Source organism: Bradysia coprophila, unplaced genomic scaffold (genome assembly GCF_014529535.1).
Source record: "Bradysia coprophila strain Holo2 unplaced genomic scaffold, BU_Bcop_v1 contig_235, whole genome shotgun sequence".
Taxonomy (NCBI): Eukaryota; Metazoa; Arthropoda; class Insecta; order Diptera; family Sciaridae; genus Bradysia; species Bradysia coprophila.
In genome coordinates, this window is record NW_023503496.1 from 1,386,289 (window position 1) to 1,413,282 (window position 26,994).

The following is a 26,994-nucleotide window of genomic DNA, read 5'->3' on the forward strand; positions in this document are numbered from 1 at the left end:
TGAGGAAACGGAGAACAATGGTCAATCCGTTTTTATGCCTAGTCTATTGACAGGCAAACGAACTCATTTCACCTGCGAAGAGGCGAATTCGTCTAGAAAGGTGAGTTTCCAGTCTCATTTTTTGTATGGATTAAGGACTGAGCGATACATACCATCTGAGTTTGTAAGATAGCTTTGCCAAATCGTACTTCTTACGTTCTATTGACCGTGATCTTTAATTGTGTTCCGTAATTTATCAAACAAAAACACATTTACTCAATGTAGTTAGTAGTTGGTATAAATTCTAAGATTCAAACAAGGCGAAAGACTGACTCGTTCAAAGATAGGGATTTTATTACGACCATTATGCATCAGTGACTCATTGAGTGAGTGCATTTACTACGTTGACTCGAGTTATGTTCATTGACAATCATTTATCTGCATTTTACTAGTGTCATTCTCTTTTCTAATGAATTTTAACCTTTAGAATCGAATATTTTTGTCATTGTTGTCGATAAAAGACGATATGCCGTGTCTATTACGTTACGTAGTTCATTCTAACATCATTGTGCAGATTTCTTCGTGTCTTACAACGAAATTTTTTTCATTTTAGGTCACAATGTTCAGATGGGTAGTAGAGAGTGTTAATGGACGAATCAAAAACGTTTTCCCATTCTTCAAGCATACAATTGAAGGATCGTATGTGCCGAAAATCATGCGATTTAATAGAATAGCGTGCGCCATTATGAATAAATACTTTCCGCCACTATACGATAACAAAGACTTTCACAAAATGATCGCGGAAGTGACTGATAATCACGTTTCCCAAACAAATACATTAAAGGCTGAAATCGAATCACTTGGATTAAAGCGCATGACGACCCGTTGGGAAAAGGCTTCAGACTCCTCTGTTATGGATTTTCCCGAATTATCTATGGACGATCTGAAACGAATAACTCTTGGAACCTACCAGATAAAAATTGCAGGCAAATACATCGACAGCCACATGAAAGAGGATTCCAGTTTTGGAATATTCATTCACCGGGAAAATGAATCCATTATTAGAGCAAAAATTCAGTCCCGCTTTAGCAAGTCTAAAACTCACGATGCGTGGGTTAAATTCGAGAAAGGTGGCGCTGGGCATGAGGCTATTACAGGTTTATACTGTACATGCAAGGTTGGAGAACGAACATTGGGATGCTGCAGTCACCTAACTTCAATCATTCGATATCTGGGACATGATCGCCATCAACCCACTAAAACGAAGTCATATTTTCGTTCCGCTTGGGATGCCATTGATTGCGACGATTCATGCAATGAATATTCCAGTGATGACGACGACGACTTGTAGAATCGCTCAAATTCCATGACGGTGTGGAATAGTTCTGGCTGTGTTTTTTCGATTTATATCTTTTCAATGAAAATTGTATGTGGTTGGCTGACTGATAGGTTGTTAATTGTTACGATTGATACTAAGTTTTTCATGATTTTTTTTATAATAAAGATATTGACTGCAAATCTAGGGCTACAATTTCATTCAAGGTTTCTTTTCGAAAAGTGAGTATAACATCTTGTTCGATATAAGAGATTGTACACGTTGGGGTTACTTATACTATTGAGAGTGGAACACGGTTAAATAACTAATTCCTTACAGTAAAAAGCTTATGTGCTCCTTCAAAAATATAACAGTTTAGCCCAAACCAATTTGGAATTTTCAAACTACGATAAAACGAATCTCAGTAATTCTTTTGCCCATGACCAACGATAAATGAAAGTCGGGATGGATCCCGAATAATTTACTTAAATGAGATCATATTTACTATAGTTTCATGTTCCGTGACTAACAAACCATTTGTAGATAGAACAGATACAGGGCCGGACTGGTTACCAAAAGGCGTATCGGGCAAATTGACTGAAAAAGGCTCAGAGGCGCATAAGTAAACTTGATCTGTCTGAGGAGCGGCAAAAAGCAAAAGGCGCATCAGGCATCGCCCGATCGCCCAGTATAGCCAGTCCGGGCCTGAACTCATAGTTCTTTATTTTCAAAAGATCGGAGCGAACGAGCGAGGTTTCTATAAGAAACTAACGCTAACCTATAAGACTTTTCATTTGAACAGGAATACTATTCATTTATAACTGGCTTTGTTAGAGAAATGAAGTGAATTTCGATATGAAAAGTGATAGCATGGAGACATCAGAATATTTGAACATTGAGATTGAGTTCTTAAATGCATACGACCGCAGGACTTATTCTAGAGAATTTTAATTCTGAAAAAAATTCTAAAGAAAATACAAAGTCGAAAATACGCGATATTTCAACACTATTAAGGAAATACTACCACTTTTCGCAACTAGTTGTATACAACGTTTTCTGTAACCAGCTGCGAAAAATGAACTCTTGAAATGCAAAGCATAATTCTACCTTTAACATACATTCTACTGTATCAACGAAATATTGTATGAACGATCAAGTAGACTGCATTTATGAACGCTTCAAAAATTGGTTCACTGCGACTATATATCTCAATAGCGGAATGGTTAGAGGTGTTGCTCGATAAGTATTGTTTTTTGGTGATGGCAGAATTTTTATTTACGTTTAATGGTTCAGATGTGCAGAAGGAGTGGTGAAAAGTAAATTCATTTCACAAATAATGGTGAAAATTAAAACATATAAAACAAGAGAAAAAAATGCCATTCGATCGCTACCCAAATCACGCATGAAGAAGTGCAGTTTTCGCAGCGCAGTTGTTATTAAAGAAGTTCAAGACACGCAAAAAGGTTTGCGAAAAAGTCGATGTAAAAATGTTTTTTTTACGTGAAGCTACTACTTCACCGATGTACACCGAAAGTTATGGTATGAAACATTTCGAGCGTGGAAAATAATCTATGTCATTAAATGCAAAGAGTCTCTGATATCAGTAAAAACAGAAGAGCAACGTAATGTGAACCATTTATTTTTGCTCGTTCGAGCAGTTCGTATGAGAGAGGATTGAATGACATTTTATACATACACTTGTTATCATTGTTCTATATTTTTTAATCACTGAATGTAGTGCAGTTGCGTTGCATATGCGATTGTAGTTATTTTCATACCTGATGGGGCGTCAACAAAAAGTGGTTTTTGCTCTTGAAGACTGAAATTCGACAGCACGCAAACGACGAGAGATAGTTCAATTTTTCTGTACTTCCCAAAGAGATTGAATTGTATTGTTTGGTCTCGTCTGGCTGAAATAGTATTTTTCGTTACGAGTGATGAAAAATAGAATTTTTCAACACTAGTCGTAAGTTTGTCCTAACGAGGCGAAGCCGAAGAGGACAAGCTTACGAGGTGTCCTGAAAAATTCTACTTTCATCACGAGTTACGAACTACGTTTTTTGTGTCGTAAGGATCATAATGAGTCAGAACACATAAACAATAACAAAGAAATCACTCTGCAACAATTTCACTTTTACTTGGTACTCTCGATTTTGACCGAAAAAATATAATTGAAATTCCACTGCTGGCTTTGTTTACCTGCCCATAAAGTTAATTTTTCGGACACACATATGTCGCCGTAGTATAAGCAGTACGTTGATCGAACATTTCGATCTTAGGTGCAGTGACAAAAAAAGTCGAATTATGGTCATAAGGTATAAAAATGGATTTTCATACATTTTTTTTCGGCCGAATGATAGTTACTTAAATTGGTGTAAGTAGAATGATTTCTTTGTATATTTTGTTGTAGTTTCGTCTTATGTTACTCAGGTGCAAAAAACATATCATTTGTAGTTCGTGATGAGAGTGGAACTTTTCAGTACACATACTTTTCATCACAAATAACAAAATCCGAGGGGTCACCGTTTATGATAGTACTCTTGTAGTGCATATGCAATAGTGCGTAAATTGAATGGGTTCACAGGGCTGTTGAAAAGATGATTCGTTATACTCTCATTGCTCGTTGGAAGTTTCACATTTATAGCTCCTCTGCAAAAACTTGTTAATTACTAATCTACAGTTGTCATACTGTCCCCTCAACCCCAGTGAATGTATGTACCTCGTCGCTCTTCCTCGGTCACCTTCTAAGTGCTATACAATCAGACTTTTGGGTTACAACTCACATATTACTTGCGCCGTTCTGTGATGATTTGATATCACATCATAGTGATCCGAAGAATAATCTCATAATATTCCTAATAATCTCGTAATAATCCCGAATAATCTTTAACAAAAAAGAAGTCGGTGACCCCTAGACAAAACGTTCTGTTTTTACGCTGCAGGTAACAAAATACTTTTCGAATCTACATCTAGTGCAATTCGAAGGATACCAAATAAATCAAAACTCTACTTCGATTTTAAGACTAGATCATAAACAAGAAACATTTCACGCAAATAAAAATGTACACATCAGCTTTGACTACATGTAAGTGTAACACGGCTTATATTAAATACGGCTTCCATTATCATTATGTAAGTGCTGTCACAAATATTGTGAAATGATCATGGAATATTTTTTGAAATGAGCTTTTAATCATTTTTACATTAAAGTGACATGCCGGAATGGCCAAATGATCGGACTTCGAATATGTAATATTTAATATTTGGTTGTAATAGAAAAGGTAATTAGCGAGGTAGGCCATTTTGGCAACAATATCAAAAATCTTATTTAAGTTGGCCGAAAACATCAAGGAGGCATGTACTCATCTTTGTTTAAGTTGCGGTTATGTTTGCTTCTGTGGATTGTTTTCGGTCTGTCAAAATTCGTTTTTACCGGTTAATGGAAGAAACCTATTGAACGAACGATTTTTATGTAAAAACTAGTAAATTGAACACAGTTAACGTCAATTAATTGAGGTTAAGGACTACGAAAAATTAAGTGGGGTTACGTTCAAAGTATATAAACACTGAAGTTAAACAGGTTAAGACAACGCTGAGTTGATCACGAGTGCGTCAAAGGCTGTGAAGTTTATATGTAAAATGGAACTTAACAAAAACAAAATTCTGAATTTTCGAGAAAATTATTTTTTTCAAGTTGATTTCTCACTCTGTTTATAAAATTTGGTGTCACCCGCCTTCGTGGTTGTCTTAATAGATCACTAAAATGACCGCTGGCGTGACGATCGACGGTTCGGTTTTGTGTGCAAACCAATGACAACCAACTTTGCTTCTAAGGGAATTCCCCGTATTTAGTTCATTTGCATTCATTTCAAAGAATTGGACGCACTCATTTATTCATTACTATGTGAAATTGTGAAGTTGGTTTCGATTAGTTTGCACACTTTTCCCCACCATTCCTCACGTTTTCCGTCATCAGTTTCACCAAACGAAGAGATCTATCTGTTCTTTCAGAACTTTGATCTTTCAAATGTAAGATCTGTTATGTTTCATCCATGACATTTGGCGTATGTTGTTGGAACTGACAAAGTGAATTTGACCTGTGATAATAGAAATTCTATTCACCCGAAAGTAGGGTTCGATGTGTTTTTGCGGGTTTGCGTTACCTTCAGTAGTCAAACCCGATGGACCTGAGTAAGCGAGTCGTAAAAACAGCGTTATTCAGTACTTGTTCGCTTCGCTTTACTAATGCTCTAATTGGAAGGCATATACCACCCCCGGCCACATTTAACTCTCGACTCACAATTTGATAAACGAAAAAACTGTTTGCTCAAGTCAAGCCAGTAGTTTTTATTCAATAAATTTCGGAAAGTTCATCAGCAGACCACTGCAATTCGACCATTTTATTGGTACGAGCAGATTCTTCACAAGCGGAAGCTATTTTGCTCACTGCCAGGACACCTTTTGGCGTAACAATGGATGACTCACATTTGCCAAGAACGATGTCAAAGAAGTGATTCATTTCTTGCGAGTATGCATTTTTGAAGCGACTTGCAAATGAGTACCTACGGAACGTCAGGACGGAAAGTATTAATCGTGAAAATGTTAAATGCAAAGTGGGTGAACGGTATACCATATTGGTGCAGCATTCGGTCCATTATGTTCGTACTGAGTTTCAACGCAATGAATGGGTTGCTCATTCTCTGCGCGCACCATTCCTTTCGGACCGAAAGCTTCGAAACGCATGTCATAGCCGTAACAGGCATACCGCGATAAACTGATCATTCCCAAGGTACCGGATGCGAATTTCAGTGTGGCCGCAACTGTATCAAAATCATCGATTGCTTTAATCTCTGGAAAATTGGCTGTTGCTTGAACGGCGACCTGATACAATCAATCTCGTTAATTTTCGAAAAAATTATTTACAAAAAAATTTCGAATCTTATACTAACACTTGTCGGATATTCGCCCAATGTCCAAATCATCACATCGATATCATGCACCATACAATCGTGGAAAATTCCACCGGATGTCTTCAAATAATCAAGTGTTGGCAACGGTGAATCGCGCGAAACAATCTTCACGGTATGAACATGGCCAATTTCACCGTTACGCACTCGATCTCTTACTGCCACGTAGCTCGGGTCAAAGCGTCGATTGAAAGCTGTAAGCAGTGGCTGACCGACTTTTTTTGCCACCTCAAAACATTTTTCGGCATTCGCACGCGTTTCCGCTATGGGCTTCTCGCAAAACACAGCTTTTTTAGCGTTCAGTGCATCTATGACGATTGCTTCGTGCGTGAAAGTGGGTGATGCGACAACTACGGCATGAACTCTATACGAAATCAATGTATTGTGAAAGATGGGCGATTTTGGTACACCTTTCTTACGCTGTAAGTGCGCCTTCTATTTCAAAACGGAGCTGATCATTTTAACGTTTAGTTCTCGACATTTATTATATGACGTCAACGTTATTTTGTTCAGCTGTCAATTCTAAATATTTAAATTTTTGGCGCACTTATGACGTGAAATCAGGTCGGGTCTGGTCAGACTACCTGAAACTGATCGTATTTTTTGCCTTCACGTTATTGAGGTCAATATAGTTAACGTGACCTGATCGACTTTAGGTTGAGAAAAATCGTTTCAGATTTTATTATTGAGGAACCCGGACCCAGACTGATGACCTAGACCAAGTTTTCTTTTTCCCGACCTGTTCCGAGCCTTAATTATGTTTTTCATTTCTACGACTTACTTTGCATCGCGATAAACGGTTTCCGCTTGCTTACTGGTAAGGAATGTGACGCCATCTAATCGGAAATGTTTCCTTATTTTCGACCATTTCGATTCCATATCGTCGACGACATACAGCAATTTACATCTGGGATTTTCGACGATATTTCTCAAGTGAATCGTTCCGGCCCGGCCAACCCCGAATATAGCCACATTGAGGACAGAATTGGTTTCAAGGTCGCACTTCAATGCTAAATCTTCTTCATGCCTGTATTGAACACATTTAGCGTCAAAAACCGAAACTGACTTCTAACTCGTTGAATTTTCACTGAATTACATTTTGTAGAGGTAGTCCTCGTTCGGTGCTCGTTGTCCTGATGGTTTTTTGTAGGGTGAAGGTTCTTTGTATTTCAACGTTGCCATGATGTCAGAATTATTCAGAACACTTCGGAGCTTCAAAGAAAATTAGGCGATCAAATGTGGAGCGGAAACTTTCGACGAATGATGAGAATCGACTAAATCAGACCTATTTATAATTAGAGCTGATCGTTGTACCGATTAGACAAATCAACAGGTCACAAAAAATGCTAATCACCTCTTCGAACAATTTCTGTTTAAATAGAGCGAATCATACCCGGCGATCTCTGGATTTCTGTCTATTTACTCGCTGATTGCAAGTTGCATTTACGTAAAAGTTACACGACCTTCAAATCGGCTCAGTGTACATTTAATACGTTTGAACTTGAACTTAGTGTTGTTGCACTCGTTTAATAATCGGACTAATAAGTTTACATAATCGTCTCAGATGCTTCTTAACGCACATAAGATCGACTTGATCAATTTTTCAAATGTAACAAATCGAAACATCAAAAAAACCGTTTCGAGGTAACGAGTGACGAAACAGAAATTTTCAACACAAAACTGATAAATCAACATATTGAACCGTATTCATATGTGGCGCTACCTAATCTTATGGAAACTAAAGCTCAAATTATACAAATAATAGATTACGTTGGATGCTGCGAAAGTAATTCATTACACAAGGACGCAATTTTGGGAGACGAGCGAACTCACGAGTGGGTTTTTGAGCAACAAGCTTCGTAACCAGTTACTTTCAACATTTTGTTGCTAAATTGTTTCCAACAAAATTGGCACTGTTCAACGATATCGATGTATTAGTTCTCGTAGCATGTCCACGGCTGCCTATTGATTGGGGTAGACCGTTTTTGATAAGTCACGGCTAACTTCATATGAATTGTCAATCGGCATTAGATGGTGATGGGCGTCTACGGAGAGTCATGAGGAGTTAGGGGCTCAGAAAATTATCGTATGGACTAAGACGTGCTGTGTTAGGATTGCATTTATCTGCTTTTGAGTTATTCTCGAAGATTGAAGAGGAGGGAACCTATCAACAAATGAAAAGAGTGGTGATTGTCCACTGAACGGAAATATAATTTTTCTCAAACCAATTTTCTGTATACGGTGTTTAAGGAGAGCGAGATGGAAAATCAACTCGGGGTCTCCTGTCATCGATAACACAAAAGAATCTGAAAGCAGCCTCCGAGATGGAACAATAGGTTGTCGTTTCGTCATCTTTCTCACTTAAACACTCTATAAGAGTCAAACCAGATCGAAACTTTCTGTCGTGAAGTGACAGTTTTAACGTTGTCATTTTTGACATCTGAAAAATTTCGTCATGACCTCAATTAAAAACGTAAACTGTACACACAACTTGTCTTTCAACAATTAATTTTCATTGTTATAGTAGCCTTATTGTAATATTTACGATAACACTGTAATATTATTCAAAATTAATTGTTTAAAGACAAGTTGTGTGTACAGTTCACGTTTTCAATTGAGGTTATGACGAAATTTTTCAGATTTCTAAAAGGACAACGTCAAAACTGTCACTTCACGACAGAAAGTTTCGATGTGGTTTGGCTCTAAGCAAGCGGGATTTCACTTTTCATGATGTCTTTCATCGGTCTCTCACGTTTTATGAGAGGTGTCCTTACTATGTTTGAGTTTTTCTTTTTTATTTATTTATTCGAAATTGCTACCTTAGATTTCGAAGATATTTGCAGTAGAGTTGCATACAAAACTAATTCAAATTTCTCCAACAGCCTAGTTTTCGCACTCACATTCCCCGTATCCATTGTGTATCTTGCATGTCCCGCGATACTTCGATACACAATAGTCGTTGCATTTGTCCCAATTTAGAGATCTATCGAATAGTTGATGACTATAGCTGTCGCACTTGTGTCCAGTCCAAATTTGTCCACATTGACATTCCCCGTATCCTTTGTTAATCTTGCATGTTCCTTGATACTCCGAAGCACAGTAATCGTTACATGTGTTCTTATTTAAGCTGCGATCAAACAACTGATGACTGTACGAATCACATTTCTGACCAGTCCAAACAGATTCCCCTTCCACCAATAACAATGCCAGTATTACACCCGGCAAAAGAACTGAGATTTGCTTTTTCGTCATATTCGTTCGTCTTAGTGAGAATACTTGAAAAATTGAAAATTTTTGTTAGCTGAACTATGGACCAGAATTCACGAAATTCGTTCGGATTTTAAGTATAAGTGGCACTATGTTGAGTTGCAATCAATGATATGACCAAAATAGCAAATTCGAGTCCGTTTAAATAAAATATGTTAATCGGAACAACACATTTATCACTGACCGTGACCATTTGATCCTGATGAAATAACTTAGTTAGGGAAAAACAATTGAGTCATTTAGTCATTGAATTTTTGTTTTGTTTTCGGGGTATCATGAAATATACTCTTACTTAGCTACAAGGCTACATATGTCCACCGCGTTTTCGTTACCGTCGATAGCATATGACCGTTAGGTTTTAAGTGCGAAACTTACGATTAGCAATAATTTAATTGGTTGATGATTCATTTTACTAAAATGATTTTAGTCAAGTTAACTCTATTGCATTCGAAAAAAAGGTAACGACAAAGTAAAGAAGACGATTTTACCAACCGCGTGAAGGTTTTGTGTTCGAACTCAATTAACTCAAAAGTGTGATTTCAAGACAATCAAATTATAAACGGAAAATAAGAAGCAGTAGTATCATCATTCAATCCCCAATATTATTGTTTAGTCCTACAGTGAACGACATCTCAAATGTCTCACTGTCAAATTTTTCTGAGAATTTTATTGTGTCATTGCAAATTCACAATGACATTCTCTGAAAAAAATGACAGTAAGACATTTGAGATGTCGTTCACTGTACTTTTAATCCCTGATGGAATTACATTTTTTCAATTTCTGGCGAAGATTAAAATCTAATCCCGAAAAAATTACTTTTTTAAAGTAATCCCCTCGGACCTAAAAATTCTAATACCATATTTTTGTCTGTGTACTAGATTGTTCAGGTCCCTAGGGGTCCCTTGTCAAATAAACGCTTCTGCCTGGTTAACTTTACTCTGTCGTGGTATGTGTTATCTCCTTGACGCACACTGCGTTGAGTAAAAATGTAGATTAATTTCAGTTACAGTGCGAATAGTTTCCAGAGTAACTGTGCCTACATTTATCTGTTATCAATAGGAACGAAAACCAATAATATCTCTATAGACGTACAGCTGGTATACCACACGCGAGATCAACATGGGCAATATTGGAGTGGTGAGATGGGAGTTATGCCCGTGCCAAAATCATACACAATCGTACACTAAATATAGCCAATATTTGACAGATAATCTGTCAAGTCATATGGCAATTTTAATATTGTTTACATTGTGTGCCAGGGGCAGAAAGAAGGGGAAGATTTACAGAAACATTTCTTATCGGCAGAGTAATGCAATTTTGTATTTCTGATTCTGGTAAATACAGAATTTCTGGTCTGATAATCTAGAAGTGCTTCCCAAAAGAGTTTTGGTTTGTTTTCTTGATAACGCGATCACTCGAGTATTTCTCAGAGGCTTCTAAAATCGCAGATGTGAAAATATTGTCTTATAACTTCATTCGGTCTTTGTTCAGAAGGTAAGTTTAATCATGGATTTACATTAAATGTTTTATGGTGGTTCCCACCTCAGTAGCTTAATTCATGTGGTTAAGTTCGAAGATTGGATTTTTATTGGACTAGTAACCTGGGATCTAAGACAATTTTTGCGTGAAATTGTATTCTTCCCGTTCTACCGGTTTAAAATTTTCCACTTTAAGTTGATGGTCTTGATGTAATCAAATCGAAATCAATTGTTTATGAGATCGACTTCATCAATTTTTCAAACCTTATGGCAACTACAGGTACTCAATTATATTATGACTATGGGATTGTAGGATGCATTACTTTTACATCCTACACACTTCCCACATTCAATTGAGCCAACGAATTCAATTTCATTTTTGATTTTGTCGATTGACACCATTGACATACATGTAGTTAGTTCTCATGGTTCTCATTATCTGCTTGTGGTGATATATACTTTGCGTGTCCAAACAGTTAAAGAAGTACTAGGTAGCGTTAATCAAACTTCTGAAAGAACAGTTTAGATCACATCTGACTTGACCGCAAAGGCAGTAGGCTACATGCGTCGAAAATGGTACTTTTCATGTTTCACGCACTAATTTCGACTTCCAAAGCATGCAAAAACCACTCGGGATAAAAAGATGAAATGTCTCGTTTTCGCGTGTTTATTGACCTCGGCTACGCCTCGGATCAACAAAATTCACACGAAAACCATACTTTTCATCTTTTTATCCCAAGTCATGTAAAATACTAATGCTTTTCTACCCTTTCAAACATGAGAAGGAAATTCGTGTGAAATGGGAGAAATGTAAAACCCTAATGAAATAAATGTAGAATGAATGGAACGAATTACATGAAGAAAACCAACAAAACCGTTAAAAACGTGTGTTGATTGTTGAGTTTAAATTGGACAAAATAGCAAAATTCTAATCATAAGATGTTGTGCAACAAAATGACGATCGGCTGTACCTCCACCGTTTTTGATATCCGTCTTCTTGGTACATCACATATGCAAGATTCTTTTCATAACATTTTCATTGTTCATTTGTCAACAATTTCGAAGTGACATTTCAGTTATTTTTAAGCTTTTCGTGATATCGCAAAAACTGCAGGTTATTTCATTAACTTTGGGAACACTGGTTCTCCAATTCTAATGATTGATAGATCGTTGGATTCGTCTTTCAATTCTAGAGAAGTCGCATCTTTAAATTAATTCGATTAATTTTGTTTGTTTTCAAGTGTTCAAAAGTGAAGGCTTGTCAGGGGGTCCCGTGAACAGTTTTTCAGCAATAACTCAAGAAATAATTATTGTAAATCATTGTTATGCTGTACTAATGTCGGTCATGGGAAGACGTACTACAGGTGGAGTGTATGCACTGGTTGGTGCAAGACTGATCACCAAATCTGATTGATTGACGCTACCTGGCACTTCTTTAACTGCTTGGACACGCAAAGTATATGGTGCCACCACAAGCAGATAATGAGAACTAACCACACTAACCACTTGTATGTCAATGGTGCCAATCGACAAAAGCAAAATTGAATTCGTTGGTTCAATTGAATGTGGGAAGTGTGTAGGATGTAAAAGTAATGAATCCCTCAACCGTAGTCATAATATAATTGGGTAACTGTAAAGCTCAAATTATACAAAAGTCTATTACGTTAGTGTCCATACAACATTTTGCTACAGCTCACTCAGCACAGATAATATGCAATTAGTGGACACCAGTCGGTTGCGCATTTTCTTTTTCACATATGAATATGGCTGAATATTGTACAACCAATACCCTCTCTAGCAAACAAACTACTTTTATTAAGGTGGTGAAAGAACAAAGTAGCCTTTGGAATTTAGATATAGATACTAGCGATTACAGTCAGTCAAAATGTAGAATAGTGTTTGTTGATACCAAGAAATAAGGTGTGAATTTGACAGATAGAGCTGAGAGTTTGTTTGCTAGAGAGAGTATTGGTACAACAGAAAGCTATTTTTTTAGTACATTCCGTCATAAAATTGTTAATGTATCAGCGAACTATTGTTTTGTGAACCGACTTCACTGCGTTGTACCGTTTTCCTTTTATAACATTCCAACGGATATTTAGAAAATAAAGTGCCACACAATGAAGTTTCCTCATTCCTGTAAAGCAAACTTTAAGGAGGTCACGCATAACATAAGACATTGCTTGCAGAGGCGCCACAAAGCGTTCTATTTTCTGGTGAAATAAATTCTGGTAAATATCGATCAATTCAAAAATCCTAAAGAGTGCTAATTAGTCCCTAAAAATGTTTTTTTGAAATATTGTAGTAAAGGAGTTGCGACACGCCTGCTTACTAACGTGCTGGCATGATAAAGCAATAAAGTTGGTTAACCCAAAGTATATAAACACTGAGGATCATATGAGTAAGGTTTTATGGTATGTGTAGTGTACTAGTGTACCTGTAAAATCACTGTACATTCTCTCCTCTGTTATCGCTTAGTACTTTCTGTCATAAAATTACTAATGTCACGGCCCTTATTTTCATGTCAAGCAACTTCACTATTATGACGTTAACCCTGCAATGACGAAAGTGAAGATGCTTCACATGAAAGTAAGCTACAGAGAATGAAGAAAAAAAAAATGTGGCGCTTCCACATGCACTTGACGAATGGTCTAAGACGTTTAAGCCGATTCGGACGTCTCTGTAATTTTTCCGGTTTTCAAATACGGGACAAAAACGATTTCAACCTTTTCGAGTATTTATAAACCGGTGGGACTTCTGTAAACTTGAAAAGTATCGTAAATCATTTCATATGATGGGGAAGACAAAGATACACAGATCTGCTTAAAAACAGAGAGAACATCTTTGGATCTAACTCTCGGTTTCGTATTGTTGATGTTGTTATTGTTACCATAGCGCTATACAACGATATAACGATATATGAATGATATCACACTCACTCTCTTTCGCCTCCACTTCTACTGATTCATTTCGTTCTCGATATGTTATATAGCCAGCTTGTGAATGTCACCATTTTTTTTCCATTTCCGAATCAAAATTTGTCGGCATCAGTTGCGTGTTGTGCTTGCTTGATTAAATATTAACAAGAGAAAAAAATCTCACGAAAAAAATGGGTTTGGATTTTTACACATTGGACGGATCTGCTCCCTGCAGCATTGTTCAAATGACTGCAAAGGCTGTTGGCGTCGAATTGAATTTAAAACCGGTTGATCTGTTCACCGGCGAACATCTGAAGCCGGAGTATTTGAAGGTAACAACAACAAAAAACCTCCAGCAAATCGATCGATTTTTCGGTCAAATCAGTTTTCTGATCGATTCGTTTTGCTTCAAAAATTTTGTTAGCTGAATCCTCAGCATGCCGTGCCCACTCTGGTTACCGAAGAAGGCGTATCGTTATGCGAATCTCGTAGCATCGCCACATATCTGATCGAAAGATATGCCAAGGACGATTCGCTCTATCCCAAGGATCCATTGAAACGGGCCATTGTCAATCAACGTCTGTTCTTCGACATGGGAACGTTTTATCAACGGCTGATGGATCGGTACTATCCATCGTTGTTTCCAACGTTTAAGGGACGCGTTGTGCCTGACGCCGAGGAAAAATTGAAAGAAGCTGTCGGCTTTTTGAACACTTTTCTGGATGGAAATGCATTCGTTGCTGGAAGTGAATATACCGTCGCCGATATTTCATCGCTTGCCTCCGTGGAAACGTTGAAGGCTTGCGACTTTGATATCAGTTCGTATCCGAATGTTGCTGGTTGGTATGATCGTGCCAAAGCCGTCACTCCAGGATTCGATATCAACGAGAAACATGGCGTCGCATTCAGGAAATTCTTCGGTTAAACCGGATGTGCCAGTTTAGGTCTCGGAATCAGCAGTTTATCAAACGAATAATGAATGTAAATGCACTGCAGAGCATCGTGTTTTGTCATTTTTGTGCACAAATAATTGATTAAAAAATTGTTGCACCCTCTATATACCATGCTCTTTTAGTGCATTTTACGCATTTTACGACAGAATTCTAGTCCGAATTTGAGAATATTTCGTGAAGTTGGCAATGATCCACCCTCCGAGTTCTGTTAGTAGATGAAGTCTTGTCTTGACTCCTTGAGATTGAGCGCTACTTTAAGTCGATATCGCGATATCTTTCATCACTGCCGTAATTTGCATAAAAAACCTCTCCGAAACGTAAACCTAAATAAATCCTTCGGAGAAGTTCTTATGCGAATTACAGGAGAACAGTCTAGGTTTAAGATAGCTCTACTCACCTATCAGCTCTACTCAGACCCAGAATGGTCGTATGTGACCACTTGGCAGATCAGAAGTGTACTTTTGTGCTTTTTATTTAATCATAGCACTGAGCCAAGCGCTAGTGCTATGATTCAATTCGCTACATTGGCACCTTTCTGAAACGCCTCTTTTGACGTTAAAGAACATTTTTCTTCGTAAGCTCTCTCTGCTACATAGACAACAAAGACTTCAAAATTGTCTGGTCTTGACATTTTATGGTAAAGTTCATCGTCTGCGCTATAAATCTTTGAAAAATCTCTGACACGTAAAAAATGCTCTAAAAATGCATAAGATTGTGGACAACTCTAATGGTGCATTACGGTCAAAGTTGCATTTTCAAATCATACGCAAATTTGTGTAAACTGCATCTGCATTATCAAATGCCTGTAAAATCAAGTGCAAAAAGCAAATATGTACAAAACGACTTTGCCATGTTTGCTTCCGTCTCAATGTACTTAGATAAGTGTCAGAATGATAATGATGTTAATTCAGTCATAAACTAACAGTGTAAGTGTTCCGATTGCACTTTAAGTGGGTTGACTACTCACTACGCCTGCAAAAATTGCCTCCTTAAACGTACTGATTACTACTTAAGGCTAATAAATGTCATTTTCTTCTTATGACTCGTCTTCTGTGGTATCCTTACAACTTAATCTTTATGCTGCTGTAGTCTCTATCTAAGAGTATATCCTCTTTCATACTCATACTGACACTTACTCATGCAATGATTTGTGAGACGTGATGACGCTTCCAATGCGAGGCATCAGTCACTACAATACTAGCGCTCTCTTGATTACCCACTTTACTCATACTAACTGTACTGACTCATGCGATGATATCACTTCCAAATCAACCTCCTCGGAGGCATCAGTCACTACATGAAATAAATATCTCATGTTCGATCTCTCTGTTTTGTATCACTTTTTGAATATAATCTAGTTGTGGATGTGGACGTTGTCTGCTTCAACGGTCGGTTAACAAATGAAGGGCTAGATTCTAACATCTGAACAACATGCATGTTTGTACATATGAATGAAGTAGCTGAAAATCAGCTGAAGAAAATTTCGACTGAAATTTGATTGTCTTTTCATGTATCAAGAAATGTCATTAGCACCCTTGACATCTCAATGTTTACATAATATTTTAGCCGGTAGAAATAGCGCCACCTTGTTTCTCTGCCACAGATCAATTTGTTTCTTTGATCTAATTTAATGGTGTCCATGCTAAGCGAACCGCTTTTCTTAATTAGTGTGCATAGCGAAATCAAATATTTTAAAGTGGTTAGCCAGCATGACATTGAATTTCTGTTATCTTAGTTGGTATACGGTAGGTATATTATGCGAATTGTATTGGTGTGCGTTCTTATTTTGGGTTTATATATATTTTTGGCACGTCTGCCACTGTGTATAGTATAGACACACATCACAGCAGCGACGAGTCAGTTGTGATTGAGACATTGACATTGGTAATCGAAATATTGTATAAGTTACCTGCCATAGCACAAATTCACCGTTCGCAATCATTTTGTTTATTGTTTCGTTTACCTGTGACTCAGATGGTGTTGTGAGTGAGCGTGTATTGATCAGTTTCTTAAGATTTAGAGGCGTTTTGATTGCCTTCGTTTGCATTAAAACGCTTCGGAAGTAAACCATTTTATCAGTTACACTTACACCTCGTCAGTTATACACACGAAGCTTATGTGTTAAGTGTGTCATTATCGTTGCCGATATGTCACTTGTTACGTCACTAATGTGCCGATTGCGTTGCTGTAATATCAGTTCCGCCCCGATCATGTCCACTGCCATACTACGCTTAAAGTATATAAACAGAAAAGGTATAATGCAATCCGCCAATACAGACGGTACCCTACGATCGCGTGAATTTCGAGTGAATACCGTGGTATCTTCGGTGTAACACAGTATGTTTACATACCACCTCTATGCATACCGCTTACGATTTCAATGGAATGTCGATGGATCGTATGTACGTTTCAGCGACGCACTTTAAGCAAAAGTGGTCATATAGTCGACAGGTAGAGTGCTATTTCGTATGAAATGGTTTTTACAGTGTTGTGATACACTGTCAAGTTTCAGAACCTTATTTGGAGTACCACTCAAGCTTGAAGTGCGTTAGCAATATTCATCAAATTCCATCAATCGTTAGTGCAATACTAAGGGAGAAATAGATGCACTCAAATTCACCATGAATGTAGGGTCACGGAATTTGTGTGATCCGCATTACGTTCAGTGTTTATATACTTTGTACTACGATCACTACTTATATGTCATGCCTCTATAATCTCATGCACCCAGAAAATTTCATTAATCCCTTGCATTCCTCAAAATAGATGCCAACATGAGCCTTCATCAGCAGACCGTACATCTACCTGATCCGACAAAAAACGCGTCGTACAATCTATCAAAGTCAACCGTTAGTAACGGAGCAAATGACACAAATCGCCGAATATACGTAGTTCGCCATGCCGAGCGTGTAGACTTTGTGTTCGGCGAATGGATACCGCCCTGTTTCGACGAATCGGGACAATATGTGCGTAAAGATTCGAATATGCCGAAACATTTGCCAGTCCGAATTAACAGTCCGTCGGCATGGCTACTGGACTCACCAATTACCAACATTGGGCGGTGTCAAGCGAGACTGACTGGCGATGCGATGAAAGAGGCTGGAGCTGTGATTTCGTATGCATACTGTTCACCGTCTTACCGATGTGTTCAGACGTGCCACGGAATATTAGAAGTTAAGGAATCTCGGAGTTATTACGTTTGATCGTTCGTAAAGTTAGTCACGCGAGCGAAATAGATGCAAGATATGGCTGAAAATGTGATAGAAAGAAATAGTCGCGTGACGCACGTTATGAATGATGCGTAAGCATTAGGGATTATTTCAATGACATAACATTTCGATTGCAGGTCTAGGTATGACTCACGTTAAAATTCGAATTGAATTCGCTCTGTTCGAGTGGATGCTATTTTATCGAGACAATAAGCCGGAATGGTGCACAAAAGACGAATTGTATGCCGATAACTTTAACATCGACATGGAGTACGAACCGATGATGTCAAAAAAAGAGCTACTCGATTTGACCAATGAAAATTGTGAGGAGTTTTACCGACGAAACCATTCTGTAGTTGAACAGTTTCTCAAATCGCACGGTAGGTCGCGTTCCAAACAGTTATGTGGATTTTATTTATTTTATATTTAGAGAAATGATAACAGATGGCGCTGGGCCGGCGTAGTGTCATCTGTTATCATTTCTCTGACCTTAGTACCGAAACTTGACAGTGTACACACATTAATACACTTGTTACACTGTCAGTTTTTAGCCAATCGTGTTGAATGTTCGGTCTCTATTTTCTCATCATTTCAGCGTCAGGTAATGCCCTAATGGTCGGCCATTCATGTACGCCGGAAACGTGTACTCGTTTACTGGTCGGTAAAGAACCAAGGACAAAAGGTGAACTCTTCAGTGTGCTACAAAAAGTCCCATACTGTGGCATGGTCGCAGCGGAATACTCGCCAGCCACAAATGAGTGGCAATTAAGAGATTCCAGCGGTTTTTCAGTAACGCACAAGCAAAATGATAGACTTGAGTGGAGTGCCATTGACAATTGAAATGTTTCTTTGCGAACAGAAATGTTAGATGGTTACATGAGGCTATAATACGAAAATGGTAGCAGCGAAATGGCTGGGCTGACTCTAAATATTTTTTTATTGTTTCATATTACACAGTATTAAATTGTCAATAAACGTTTCAATAGTCCCAAAATGGTGGTATTTTGCTGCATCACGAAATTCACGCCGTAAGTGCGATCGAAATTCAAAATGGAAAGTGCGGAAGTCTTTCTAACGTAGCGTCATTTTCATACAATGAAGCGTTGAAATGTATTTTTCGGTTCCCTTTTTCATCGAATCGTTCACTTAAAATTCAAATTTTAGGCTCACTTACGGCGTGAATTAAATTTTTACAGAAAACAACGCACTTCAAGCAAAAGTGCTTCGAATGACAGCTGTCAAATAGACTACTAATTTGTATGAAAAAAATTGCAGATTTTTTTACAGTGCCAAAGTTTCTCGATACACTGTACCGTTTCAGTACTCTATTAATAGTACCCCTCATGCTTGAAGTGCGTTGCAGAAAGTGTATGGGTCATCTGTCCAAATTTTCAGCTCGTGTGAAACAATGTATCAGAATTTCGTTTCACCGGCAGTCGGTTGTAGAGGCAATGTTGTGTAACGCTTCATCACAATATTTACACTAGAGGTAAACCATTGAAGAAATGTCAAAAATTCATGTAATTGCCATACGTACCAACTTTACGAACAATAATGGTTTATCCCTATTGTTTTCATCAAAATCTTGTTGTGCTTGGCGCAGATTCTCTTATTTGCGTATAGCTCCAAATATTTGTAACTTGACAGTTGCGTTTATAAAATCCCATAACAACTGTCCAGTTACGAATTCTTAAAGTTTCGAACGACATGTACGCCCTGCTGAATTGCTGCATTAAAAAGTCACTGGAACGATACGTTGGAAAAATTGGAAAATTTCAATTTTGCCGGAAGCGAAAGTGACAGTTCATCTGATTTTATGAATCAAATTGAGGGTTGCCATAACAGAAAAAGGCATACGGTTTTAACGATCAGTTCGTTCAACGTCCCTGACGAAGGCCTCGGAACAGTTTGTTATTAATAACAGCTGTCAAATAGAGTACTTTTTGTATGAAATTTTATCCACACTCTTTTTACAGTGTAAAATTTTGTATGGAGCACTGTCAAGTTTCAGTACCTTATTTAAATTATAACTTTTGCTTGAAGTGCGTTGTTTCACTCTACAAATCTTTTTGCAATTATAGAGTTGAACTGTGAGATCGTTGAAACTAGCGGGCCGAAACAGTGCTCTTTAAGGAAATTTCTGGTTTCGTCAATCAAGTTCTTTCAGAACCTTGGTTGTGTGTAGGGTAGGGTCAGGGTCAGTTAGTAGTTTAAATTGTTGTTCACTACAGAACGAAAAGAGGAATTTAAATTTTTAATAAATAGCATAGCACGAACAGTCAATTAAACAATCGATATTTTAGTTATTTATATCCCATTCCATTTAGTTACCGGTCTCAGTTGATTGGTATACACTTAGAGTAATTATACCTAGAGAGGAAATTTGTACGACGAAATGTGGTCCCAACATCAGTTTGTATAAGATACACATTTCGTATAATTTTACACCAACACATGTATGCTTTGACGTTTTTTCGCTATTGATATTTCAATTTGCCCTCTTAATTAACAGGGCAAACACACATACCAATAAACATTTCGTATTTTATGTTGGGACCACATATTTTACGTAAGTTTGTTCGAAATTTCCTCTCTAGGTATAATTACTCTTAGGGTATACAATTTATTGAATCGAAAAAATTTTCTATGCGCTCCAGCGTGCGATGTATGCGATGTAGGCCACCTTAACTTTGAGCTGATAAAATTCGAAATTTTTGTGTGAATTTCGTTGATCCGAGGCGAAACCGAGGTCAATAAACACACGAAAACGGGACTTTTAAACTTTGATCGAGGGTCTTGTAATGGGTTGTCCATGCTCTAGGCGTCGAAAATTCATGAAATTTGATTAAAAGAATGATTTTCGACCCGCAAGCATGTATGAATGACTCATCATTCAAATGAGGATGAGTAACTATTTTTTCTGTTTTTCTTGTTGTCTCGAAATAACTCGTATTTGTGATGCATAATACTGATTGTTGCATAAATAATATTATTGATTCAGAATGTTGAAATTTAACTTTGTTGGGGACCATTAACCAAAACCCGTCCTAAGACATTAAAACTTGAGCATGAAAATTTTAGCATTTTCACCAAGGCTGTATATTTTGGGGAGGTCACGCAGATGCAGATACGCGGGTTACACACCACGTTTCATACAAAAAATTCACCACGCCACACAAATTCAATTTTGGTGAATTTAATTGTATGGAAAAGGTGTATTACTGCGTATCTAATTAAATGGCGATCTGCGTGACCTCCCCAAAGTATACGGCCTTGATTTTCACAACGTAGTAAACGTAATTGTCCGTTTATAAGTTTAAATAAGAACTGGGAAAAAGAGCTCGTAATTCATTTTATTACGAAATACGAGTCAATAAGCCAAGGCTGTATACTTTGGGGAGGTCACGCAGATACAGATACGCGGGTTACACACCACAGTTGATGATAAAATGGCCGATTTCATACAAAAATTCACCTACTCTGATGATTCTCGTCGTCTTGATGATGTGGTGAATTTTTTTACATGTTAAATCATCAGAAGTGGTGTGTTCCCGCGTATCTAATAAAATGGCGGTCTGCGTGACCTCCTCAAAGTATACAGCCTTGTCATAAGCGACCCAATCGACCCAATTTATTCTATTATAATTCCAATGTAGAAAGGAAAATATTCCTTGGTAACTACAAAGTATATAAACACTGAAGGTAATGCAAATCCACAGTTACACACGGATCCAAACTTTCAGGTGAATTTTAGCTCCGTCATGTTGCACACGTATTGAATTCGTATGCGTCAAGTTCGTCAAGTTGCATCTAGTGGTGAATTGGAAGGATGTCGCGACGATATCTTGCACACATACTATATTATTTTGCGTCAAGTTGTATTTATGTATACTTTGGGGAGGTCACACAGATCGCCATTTTATTACACACCTTTTCCATACAATCAAATTCACCAAAATTGAATTTGTATGGCGTGGAGAATTTTTTGTATGAAACGTGGTGTGTAACCCGCGTATCTGTATCTGCATCTGCATGACCTCCCCAAAGTATACAGCCTTGGAATTTAGGGCCGTCATGTTGCACAAGTCTAAGTTAGACACGTTAGATAGCATACGAAAATGAATTCACCTGAAAGTTTGGATCGTTTGGATCCGTAATTTGTCTGATCCGCTGAGGGTCTGCATTACCTTCAGTGTTTATATACTTTGGCTGGGTAACTATACGGTCGTATACGATTGGCGAAGCAAAAAATGTTGCAAAATTAGATCTTTATCTTGTTGACAACACTGCGATTTTTTGAGGTGAATGCGGTGAATGTCAACTCGGCTGCCATCCCTGTAATAATGACTTTTCAAACACCGTTTGTCAACCCGATTTATTGAGTAGTCTCTAGTGGCATTAACACTAATTTTAGGTCGACGATTTACATGAAACATGATATTTTCTCAAAACTAGCTTTTGAAAATTAGCCGCGTCAAAAAGCGTATGCCTCGTATACCGTACCGCTGTATTCGAAGAGAGCGCAACACTGTTGATAAACAGTTTATACAAGAAAATGCAACATAGCAAAACAAAAATTTCTAAAATTTGGTATACCACTACATCCAGCGGTTGAAGCGGTAGAAGTGTCATCCGCTTCGGTAGTGAGAGTAATAGTCGTATAGTGATGTGGTGCAATGATTTTGTTTTTGACGTAAGCCATTATAACAAAGTGCTGTAAACGCCGTATAGTAAATCGGATTCGATTTGATATTTTGACCAAATTGTTGCAATACCCGCAAGTAACCGGTAAACAAAGTCCCTGTGTTGATCGGCCAAATATACAGAACTCGAATATCTATGTAATCGACCAAACTAAGTGCGTCCGGTCCAAGAAAACAGAAAAATTCGTGAGCCTTTTTGGTGCTTGTTCGTTTAACATTTACAAATGGCCGATATGGATGCCGTCAATCTTGGTCTTGATGAGGCCGAAATTGATGCAGAAATGACTGCTGGTCTGCCGGAAGAGGACTCATTTGATACGCGCAGCGAAGCGTCTGGTGGTAGCTCAAGCAGTTCGGACACAAATCCCAGCATCAGTTCAGTTGACAGTGAATCGTCGATAAGTCCGAAAATACGTCGTTCGCACCTAAATCGCGAACGTTCGTTCGACAAACGGAAATCGAAAAGTCCAGTTGCTGTCCACAAGAAACAGTCAACAGCCGCACAAAAGTCCAGTTCCAAGTCCGCGTACGACTACATGACCAAGTTGAACTATCTGTTCCGTGAGACTCGGTTCTTTGTGATCAAATCGAACAATGCCGAAAATGTGACACTGTCCAAGAGCAAAGGTGTCTGGTCGACATTGCCACAGAACGAAGCGAATTTGAATCAGGCATTCCGTGAGGGTCGCAATGTGATTTTGATATTTTCGGTGAAAGAAAGTGGCAAATTTGCTGGCTTCGCTCGGATGGTCGGTGAATCGAGACGAGACGTGCCGACGGTGTCGTGGGTGCTGCCGCATGGTTTGACTGCGAAAGCGTTGGGCGGTGTGATTGAGGTGGATTGGGTGTGCAAAAAAGAATTGTCGTTCAATTGCACGGGACATTTGTACAATCCGTGGAACGAGGGTAAACCGGTAAAGATTGGACGTGACGGTCAGGAGATCGAGCAAAAGGTAAGCCAGTTCAGCTAAGATTACAATTTCGTTAACAATCAGTGGAGAAGGGGGTGTAAATGTGAACGCTATGCTGTTGATAGCAACTGTCCAGTTGCGGCAGAAGGAAGCCAAGAGTGTAAGAATAACTGTTCTACGAAGTTGCATAGAACACAGTAATATGGATTGACAAAAGCATGATTTAAGTTAAAGTCGTGACGACTTCACTTTCAGTTTTCTGGTGAAAAACGTCTCAGGCGACCTTTCCGTCGGAATGATTAAAGTCTAGGAGTCAATGTTCCTTTTTGTGTTCGTTAAAAAAAAGTTACAAGAACGTCACGTCGATTCCGTATTACCGATAACTCCATTCAACCGATAGTTGCAAGTTTCGAAGTTAGGACGAATTCACTCGAACGTCGACACATTCGGCAAATTTTATCGATTTAAATCTACTCTAAAGTATGGTTTCCACTCAACAAAGAGGTGTTCCGTTAGAGAGACAAAATTGAATTTTTTTAATTTTTTCTTTGTTTACTTGACAGCTCGCTCTCTCACGGAATATTTTTTGTTGAGTGGAAATCATACTCGATAAATTCTAGCCATTCTGAGGATTTTTCTTGGTGATTTAACAAATCAACCAAAAATTGCCAGAGTGTGAAGAAACGCCAAAATGTGACAAATCGACAAAAAAAAATCTTGACGATTTGACATTGTCGATACTTCACTGTTATCCCAACCGATATGTCACAAAAAAAACTTACTTTCGAAAACAGCTGTTCGTTTAAAATATAATTTGAATTTGAAACTTCGCCCTTTCAAATACAAGGAACATTTGGTCAAGCACTTTTGTATCCACATGGCAGACAATCTAGTCAGTCAAAACGTATCACCCATATCCATAAAAAATAGCCTGCCGTCAATAGTCTGATTATCCACGAATGTCTCAGAAAATCACTCAGTCTGTGACAATAACAATTTCCGAACTCGTCTTCTCCACTGACTGTCCATTACAAAATCGCTTAACGTTCAACTTCCTAACAAATAATTAGGTTGGTGCCGAGCTGTGCCGGCTCTTTCCCGAAGACGAAAGTATTGATTTGACACCGATTTTGAAGAAATCAAAAGAAGCTGCACGCATCCTACGCGAAAAAGGTGGACGAGTTCCTGCCTACAAAGGACCAACGCGTCCAACACGAGGCCGAGTCACCAACAATCATACAGCGGTACGTGGCCGTAAGAAACTATTTTTGACGAGTCGCAGCAAACTGAACAGCGTTGCTAGCTACAAACGATCCGGTTCACCGTATTTAGGCCGAGACCGTAGCGGTCATCACTACGATCGCTTCAGCTCAACTGCAGCAGCTGCCGAAGCGTATGTTGCCGACTATATGCGCACCATGCAACATCAATTACCACCGATGCCGTACGCTCCACCACCAGGCTACGGAACACTGCTTCCATCACCGTACGAACTGCCAGCACGATACTACGACGGACTCGCCATTCCCGACTATCACGGCGATCACATGCCCACACCGCCAATCGGTCGCACCGGACCTCCGAATTACGACAAGCGATCGTACGATCGATCGGTGGAAGAATTCCTGTGGAAAACGTCGGGGCGTCCGCCGATGGTCAGTGCACCGTCGAAAAGTTCGTCGTCGTCGTATCACCATCCATCGGCTAGGGATTATCATCAGAGTCGCGGTGGCAACAGCAGTGCACAAGGAACAACGTCACACGAACGGAACAATGACCGAGAACAACGGTCTAGAGGCGGTCGCGAACGAGACTATCGTGACCGGAGTCGCAGCTCGTACAGGAATAGTCGCCGATGACCGCATTGGAGCTACGTCGTTGAATCGGTCACGAAACGATTGGTCAAACATTGATCTCCCCAACACAATATTTTACAAATTCATACAAAACGACAAAAGAGAGAAAGAGAAAAATTTTGATGAGAACGCGACCGTGTTAAGAGAGAGAAAGAAATTAATTTCGATTTTACTTTGAAAAAGAGTATTGTGCGACCATTTGAAACAGAATTTTGAGAGAAAATTTTGGGATTTTTTAATTCAGAAATTTTTTTGTTTTGTTTGTTTGTTTTTGATCATTTTCGAATTTCGAATAAATCCGTCAATGGGAAGGTAAAAGAAAAATCGGATCTTGAATAAAATGAAAAGTTTTTGGTCAAAATTTTAATGCAAAGGAAGAAGAAGAAGAGAGAGAAAAGATTTATTGGATTTTGTCGATTGTGTTTATAGTGATTGTGATTGCAACATTTTTTTTTTATTAAATTGATTGATTTATAGTTAAACCATTTGAATGAGATCGAATTTTGTAAAAGTAAACGAAGAGCAAGATGAACTTTTTAAACAACAACAAAATATGTAAAATGAATTGATTGATTGATTGATCCTTCTCTATAAGTGCAAAAATCTAAAATTAATAAAAAATAATTAAAGCGAAGCAAAGTGATTTCTTCGAGGTAAAATTGAGATGAAAAATAAAATTTAAGGAAAAAAATAATTTCTTTTTGAATCAAGTAAATGCAAAAGGACTCGAGTTTTATTTGTTGGACTTAAAATAAAATTATTTGAAAACGAACTCTATCAGGTGATGTGAAAAGAATCTGTTTCAATTGCGGCGAAGAGAGACACTAAAAATTTTTGTCGTTTTGTTCGAAGTACCAGATTTACTTCGTTGAACTTTTATATTCCAATGAAAAATAACAAGTGAATCGCTTCCTCCTACTCTTGCAACCCTCGTGTGGTTTTTAAATTCAACGAATCATTCAACCAAAATGGAATTGTGGGTTGATTTTCGTTAAAAAAAAATATTTATTTTTTCCAATTTCATCAGCGACATCGATTGAACTCACGGACTTTCGTATTTTCATTCTAGGTGAAGGTGAGTGATCATTTTGCTGATTGATTTTCAGACATCTGAAATGTAAATCGTTTCCAATTCCTTTTCAGAATCATTCCGTTTTTTCAACCGAATTAGATGGCAATGAATGGTGGATGTGGTGAGTAGCAAAACGGCTTGCGTTTAACACAGATTTGATTATAGCTGGCTCGGTTTGGCATTGACATCCGTCGGTTGGAGGTGGTTCAACAATTGGAAATTGAACTAGGAAGTGGTCAGCGGTTTAGATGGTAAAGGTCTTGTGAATGTGGAACCGAAGAGGAAATTGAAATTAATGCGTGCAGATTGGTACCGAATTAGGCCACGCTTTGACTCCCATGCCATACTGTTACACTAAATATAGTC

General features: G+C 38.2%; 4 protein-coding genes across 6 annotated transcripts; 3 read left to right on the forward strand and 1 right to left on the reverse strand.

Annotated features, from left to right (window-relative positions):
- Window positions 1-5,621: 5,621 nt before the first annotated feature.
- Window positions 5,622-7,545, reverse strand: LOC119077396 (myo-inositol 2-dehydrogenase-like). The gene is made up of 5 exons (XM_037184601.1): window positions 7,358-7,545; window positions 7,043-7,288; window positions 6,244-6,625; window positions 5,925-6,175; window positions 5,622-5,856 (listed from the first exon to the last, which is right to left on the reverse strand). Exons 1-5 carry the CDS (start codon window positions 7,441-7,443, stop codon window positions 5,646-5,648), a joined length of 1,176 nt encoding a protein of 391 aa, XP_037040496.1. The 5' UTR covers window positions 7,444-7,545; the 3' UTR covers window positions 5,622-5,645.
- A 6,436-nt stretch (window positions 7,546-13,981) lies between these two features.
- Window positions 13,982-14,981, forward strand: LOC119077430 (glutathione S-transferase 1-like). The gene is made up of 2 exons (XM_037184645.1): window positions 13,982-14,256; window positions 14,349-14,981. The coding sequence occupies exons 1-2, from the start codon at window positions 14,116-14,118 to the stop codon at window positions 14,847-14,849; spliced, it is 642 nt and encodes a 213-aa protein (XP_037040540.1). The 5' UTR covers window positions 13,982-14,115; the 3' UTR covers window positions 14,850-14,981.
- A 1,665-nt stretch (window positions 14,982-16,646) lies between these two features.
- On the forward strand, window positions 16,647-19,075 carry LOC119077406 (protein UBASH3A homolog). 3 transcript variants are annotated; one of them, XM_037184617.1, is made up of 4 exons: window positions 16,647-16,761; window positions 17,644-18,051; window positions 18,224-18,466; window positions 18,682-19,075. In XM_037184617.1, the coding sequence occupies exons 2-4, from the start codon at window positions 17,652-17,654 to the stop codon at window positions 18,924-18,926; spliced, it is 888 nt and encodes a 295-aa protein (XP_037040512.1). In that variant the 5' UTR covers window positions 16,647-16,761; window positions 17,644-17,651; the 3' UTR covers window positions 18,927-19,075. The 3 variants fall into 3 exon arrangements, with proteins under 3 accessions (XP_037040512.1, XP_037040513.1, XP_037040511.1); XM_037184618.1 differs by lacking the exon at window positions 16,647-16,761 and adding an exon at window positions 16,837-16,859; XM_037184616.1 differs by lacking the exon at window positions 16,647-16,761 and adding an exon at window positions 16,968-17,130.
- Window positions 19,076-22,708: 3,633 nt separating this feature from the next.
- LOC119077381 (YTH domain-containing protein 1) lies at window positions 22,709-26,605 on the forward strand. The gene is made up of 2 exons (XM_037184577.1): window positions 22,709-23,742; window positions 24,771-26,605. The coding sequence occupies exons 1-2, from the start codon at window positions 23,014-23,016 to the stop codon at window positions 25,557-25,559; spliced, it is 1,518 nt and encodes a 505-aa protein (XP_037040472.1). The 5' UTR covers window positions 22,709-23,013; the 3' UTR covers window positions 25,560-26,605.
- Window positions 26,606-26,994: the final 389 nt, after the last annotated feature.

Coding starts and splice junctions, on each gene's coding strand:
- LOC119077430 (XM_037184645.1), top strand. CDS start 14,116: ATGGGTTTGGATTTTTACACATTGGACGGATCTGCTCCCTGCAGCATT. Junction 14,257..14,348: donor TGAAGCCGGAGTATTTGAAG/GTAACAACAACA, acceptor AAATTTTGTTAG/CTGAATCCTCAGCATGCCGT.
- LOC119077381 (XM_037184577.1), top strand. CDS start 23,014: ATGGCCGATATGGATGCCGTCAATCTTGGTCTTGATGAGGCCGAAATT. Junction 23,743..24,770: donor GTCAGGAGATCGAGCAAAAG/GTAAGCCAGTTC, acceptor ACAAATAATTAG/GTTGGTGCCGAGCTGTGCCG.
- LOC119077406 (XM_037184616.1), top strand. CDS start 17,025: ATGTCACTTGTTACGTCACTAATGTGCCGATTGCGTTGCTGTAATATC. Junction 17,131..17,643: donor AAAGTATATAAACAGAAAAG/GTATAATGCAAT, acceptor TCCTCAAAATAG/ATGCCAACATGAGCCTTCAT. Junction 18,052..18,223: donor GTGCCACGGAATATTAGAAG/TTAAGGAATCTC, acceptor TTTCGATTGCAG/GTCTAGGTATGACTCACGTT.
- LOC119077396 (XM_037184601.1), bottom strand. CDS start 7,443: ATGGCAACGTTGAAATACAAAGAACCTTCACCCTACAAAAAACCATCA. Junction 6,626..7,042: donor ACCGTTTATCGCGATGCAAA/GTAAGTCGTAGA, acceptor GATTTCGTATAG/AGTTCATGCCGTAGTTGTCG. Junction 5,857..5,924: donor CCGAATGCTGCACCAATATG/GTATACCGTTCA, acceptor GACGTTCCGTAG/GTACTCATTTGCAAGTCGCT.